Source organism: Cibotium barometz, chromosome 43 (assembly GCF_041138505.1).
Source record: "Cibotium barometz isolate CiBa-2024 chromosome 43, ASM4113850v1, whole genome shotgun sequence".
NCBI classification, from domain to species: Eukaryota; Viridiplantae; Streptophyta; class Polypodiopsida; order Cyatheales; family Cibotiaceae; genus Cibotium; species Cibotium barometz.
In genome coordinates this window covers 11,114,921-11,119,985 of record NC_141088.1, presented here as the reverse complement: position 1 = coordinate 11,119,985, position 5,065 = coordinate 11,114,921, and the positions used below count along the sequence as shown (strand labels likewise).

The 5,065-nt window shown below is 42.1% G+C and overlaps 1 protein-coding gene across 1 annotated transcript; it reads left to right on the top strand.

Moving 5' to 3' along the window:
- Positions 1 to 1,427: 1,427 nt before the first annotated feature.
- LOC147613518 (uncharacterized) lies at positions 1,428 to 4,853 on the top strand. Its single transcript, XM_086781147.1, has 5 exons — positions 1,428 to 2,626; positions 2,725 to 3,621; positions 3,709 to 4,066; positions 4,179 to 4,425; positions 4,540 to 4,853. Exons 1-5 carry the CDS (start codon positions 1,428 to 1,430, stop codon positions 4,851 to 4,853), a joined length of 3,015 nt encoding a protein of 1,004 aa, XP_086637273.1.
- Positions 4,854 to 5,065: the final 212 nt, after the last annotated feature.

Below are 5,065 nucleotides of genomic sequence, written 5' to 3'. Positions count from 1 at the left end.
GGTATACTAGGAGTATTCACCTGAGGGGAGGTGTTGAAAATACAAGTGAATAGGGTGTGTGCGGGAACAAGCCCTTGGTTAGAGGCTGTAAAAGAGAAGATGTAAATGTGAAAGAACCTATGAAAAGGTGAGAAGAATCTACTGGGAGAGAATAAAGGGTAGCATGAGAAGATTTAGGAAGTGTGGAGATATTATGGGAGATATTCTGGGAAAAGTAAAGAGGTGGAGAGAATCAGGGAAAAGAGGTGGAGTGAATCATGGAGAAATCAGTGGGATAAGATGTTAGACATATATATTAATTTAGTCCGAGGCAATTAGGCCTAGATCGGACATTATTAGTGTGTGCACGGGCAAGGGCCTAGTGGGCCAAGGTCCGTAGCTCGGGGGTTAGCCAAGGAGCGCGGGAATGGGAGCTAAGAGAGCACTTTTACCTTTTGCTTGATAAGGAGGTAAGAACATGCTCTAGGGGACTTCCATTTATAGAAGCTCATGGGCTATATTGGCTGGGAGGAGAGAAGCGCACACATGTCATTTTTTTTTGTCCCCTTACATTTGGTATCAGAGCTTCTAGTTACGAGCGCTGGGGAACAAGCGGTGGAAAAAAAGCGGTGCAGTAGGTAGCGGTGCAGTAGGCTTTTCTCTGTTAACAAAAAAAAAAAAGAGATGGGCTGTGCTGCGCCATAGCGAACGCTGCAAACAGCTGCTTACACAAGAGGGGACACAACAGCTGATTGCACAAGAGGGAACGCAGCCGCCAGAGCGGGCGTGCGCACGTCAACCTAGCCCACACGCTAGAGAGCGCTCTCTCTCTTTTACTTTGAAAGATAGGAGGCCACGCTTTACATCTTAAACTCTTCGCCTTCTGCTTGTGCTTTCCTATGTGGGATTTCGTTCAAACAGTTCAAGCTCTCTCAGCGCCTCTGGAAAGTTGAGGATGGTGCAGACGTCTGGCGAAAGCTGCAGTCCGTCGTGAATGCTCAAAATTGGTGCCAGATATGCGTTTCTGACTCTTTAATGCTTCAAAAGGGTGTTCTAGTACATGTATAAAGTGCACAGGCAGTGTTTATGTATGGATATGCGTGCATGGAGTGAATTGCACATCAATTTGTGACTCTGCAGTTTCTGGTTTTTCGCACCAAAGAGCAAAGTTTGACTTGTTTTGCATCTACATCTTTGTGAAATAGATGTTTTGAGCAAAATTGAAGCTATTGATGTATACTTTTTGGGGCTATTCTGCATTTTATGCTGTTATGCTGGTAAATTTCATTCAAAGACAATAAAGTGCAGAAGTTACAAGTGCATTTAGTGTTTGTGTGACAGTTTGCTAGCTGTAAATATTTGGGTGCTTTTCCTATACTCTTTTCATCAAGCCATTAAAAAAAAACATGGAAGGAGAATCCTCACAGCAACATGTGCCTGATTCGACCATGCATGACGAGGATGAAACACTTGATGTGACTACTATGGTTGCTCGTATTGACTCTATGGAAAACACTATGCAATTAGTTCTTAATCAAATGAAAGAATTGACTGAAATGCGGGGAAAAGAATTAGAAAAGTCTATATCCATCCCTCTTGCTGAGGAAATCAATCAAGGCGGTCTTGGAGAGCCAGGAACCTCGGCTAGAGTGCCTACTTTGGGGCGAGCCAAGTGGCAACTTAAAGATCTCAAACCGCCTAAATATAATGGCAATACAGCAGCTCGCACAGCAGATGCAGTGGAACAATGGCTTTCCAAGTGGAAGCAATGTTTTAGGCTGTGCCATATAAATGATGATGTGGCTAAGATTCAGCAAGCCACGTATAACCTCCTCGATGTGGCTCATCGATGGTGGAAGAAGATAGAAAAGGACAAAGCAGAGCCTGTTACGTGGAATGCCTTTAAAGTTATATTCTATAATAACTTTGTGCCACCTGATGAGCGTAGTCGAGCGCTTGATTCTTGGTTCTTTATTTCGCAGAAGAACTATTCTGTTCAAGAATATGCGGATAGGTATCGGGAAGTCTTGCTAAAAGTGCCAGAGCATATTCCTGATTTCCTGCAAGTTCATAAATTTGTGTTGGGTCTTAAAGAAACTCTTCGGCCTCTGGTGCGCAAAGAGAAATGCTCTACGTTGAATGAGGCTATTGAATTAGCAATTGTGCTTGAGGATGGCAAGAAATTTCCTTCGGGAGGTGGAGGCCAGAAATCCTCTTGGACTCGCGCCCCTAGATTTTTGGCCCCAGCTTCCTCTACTTTACCATCCACCAGTGAGGGTAGGGGTAAAGAGATTAAAGAGATTCATATGATCAAAACTGCAAAGGGGACCAAAAGAAAAGTTTCTGCTATAGCGGAAAGGGCTTTTAATAGATCTATGCTTACTCCGCAGCAAAGGGATAAAGCAATGAAGGAAGGGCTGTGTTATGGATGTATGGGCCAGCATAAATTTAAAGATTGCCCAAAGAAGTCAAAGATCACGGCTAGTATGATGGTTAATCCAATGCAAGTGTCGGAGGACAGTGAGGATGACTTGTTGGATGACACTCCACAAGATTATCCTAAAAGGATTTTAGCTATTTCAGTAACCAAGAAGGTGCCTACAGCTCCAGATGCAGTCTTGTCTCCTAGGGCACAGCAGGGTTATCAGTTTTTCTAGACACCGAGCTTATAGTATTGAAGGGGACTGTGCAAGCAACGCCAGTCAAGATCCTCTTTGATACTGGCTCTACTCATAATGTAATTAGCTCAAGGCTTGTCAAGAAGCTAAAGCTCCAAACGCAGCCTTCAGAGTACAGCTACACAGTGGAGCTAGCTGACGGCAAGGGCACAGAAGTGTGGGATCGTCAAGTCAGAGGACTCCCATTCCAGATCCAGTCCTACGAGGACAGATTGGACTTTGAAATTACACGGCTTGTGAGATTCGATCTAGTTCTCGGCAAGCAATGGCATGCATGGAAGAAGTCAACGATAGACTTTTCTTCCCACGTCATCCAGTTCGAGCATAGCGGCAGACGCCTTTTGATTCGCGGGGAACCCGATTTCCCAAAAGCGAAACTGTTAAAGGCTACCAAGATGCTCAAGTTAGATTGTAAGTATATTTACTTTTGTTATATTGTAAATATTTCTAAATCAAATCCAAGGATGGATTCGACAGTTGGTGGCAGTTTTACCACCTCAGCTTTAGATCTTTCTAATAAGATAAAAGCTGAATTCGAAGATGTATTTAAAACTGAGTTACCTGTTGGTTTACCTCCTCGCAGGAATGTGGAGCATAGGATTGAGCTCATTCCAGGAGCTAATCCAGTTGCTAGACCACCATATCGCATGAGTCTCAAGGAGGAGAACGAGGTTAGGAAGGTGGTGGACGAATACCTTAGTAAAGGCCTGATTCGTTCGAGTTTTTCACCTTTTGCCTCGCCTGTTTTACTTGTAAAGAAAAAGGATGGTTCTTTTAGGATGTGCGTAGATTACAGAGCACTCAATAAAATTACTATCAAGCATCGTTATCCTATGCCTAGGATCGATGATCTCTTAGATGCTCTTGGTGGTGCTACTATTTTTAGTAAAATAGATTTAAAAAGTGGTTACCACCAGATAAGAGTAAGAGAAGAAGATGTATATAAAACAGCTTTTAGAACCAGGTTTGGTCAGTATGAGTATTTAGTAATGCCATTTGGTTTGACTAATGCTCCAGCTACTTTTATGATGTTAATGAATGATATTTTAAGACCATTCATGGGTAAATTTGTGGTAGATTTCATTGATGATGTGCTAGTTTATAGCAAGAACATCATAGAACATGAATCACATTTAATTTCTGTTTTTCAAGCGTTGCGTGAAACAAGTTTGTTTGCCAACAAGGAAAAGACTTTTTTGTGTATGACTAAGATTGAATATCTAGGTCATATAGTTTCTGCAGATGGGATTAGAATGGATCCCAAGAAAGTTTCCGTGATATTGGCATGGCCAGTGCCAGAAAATATCACTGCACTTAGATCCTTTTTGGGATTAAGTGGTTTTTATCGTAGATTTATAGAGCTCTATTCTCTAATAGCAGCTCCTATGACAGATTTATTGCAAGAACAGGTGCCCTATGTGTGGACATCTATGCAACAAGAAAGTTTTGATACAATGAAACAAGCAGTTTCAACAGCTCCAGTTTTGAAAGTGATCGACCTAGAAAAGCCTTTTGTCTTAGAAACTGACGCCAGCGGGTGTGGCTGTTGGCGCAGTGTTAAGCCAAGATGGTAGGCCAGTGGCCTTTGAAAGCAAGAAGCTTTCGCCAACTCAACAGAATTGGCCAGTCCATGAGCAAGAATTGTATGCTATTATACATGCTCTCAGAATTTGGCGGCACTATCTTTATGGTGCTGAGTTTAAAGTGTATACAGATCATCATACACTTAAGTATTTTTGCAATCAACCTGATCTACGAGGAAGACAAGGTAGATGGGCTGAGTTGATGCAAGAATTTCATATGGAAATTTTGTATCGTAAAGGTCGAGATAATGTAGTCGCTGACGCATTATCTAGAATTATGTATAATATGAGTTTTACAGTTTTAGAAAACTCATTGCTTCAAGAAATCAAGGAAGCACAGTTGGAGGACCTTTATGCACAGACAGTAAGGTCCAGACTCGAGTCTACTATGGATACTACTGAGGAGTTAGCTTCGTCTACTTCTTCACTAAGACCTTCATCAAGTCCGTATGCCAATTTCTTAGTTGAGAACAGATGGCTAAAGCGGAAAGGAAAGATATATGTTCCTTGTGCACCGGAACTAAGAACAAAAGTTTTGCAAGAGAACCATGATAGTCCCTGTGCTGGGCATCCTGGTCAAGATAAAACAGTTCAACTTGTTAGACGGGCATAGTGGTGGCCACATCTATTTAGAGATGTCCACAAGTATGTCCAACAATGCTTTCAATGCCAAGCAATAAAGGCAGAAAGAGTAAAAAGCCCAGGGTTACTCCATCCCTTACAAATTCCGAAATCTAACTGGCAAAGCATATCCATGGATTTTATCACGGGATTGCCACGAACTCAAAGACAAAAAAATACCATTTTGGTGGTAGTTGACCGCTT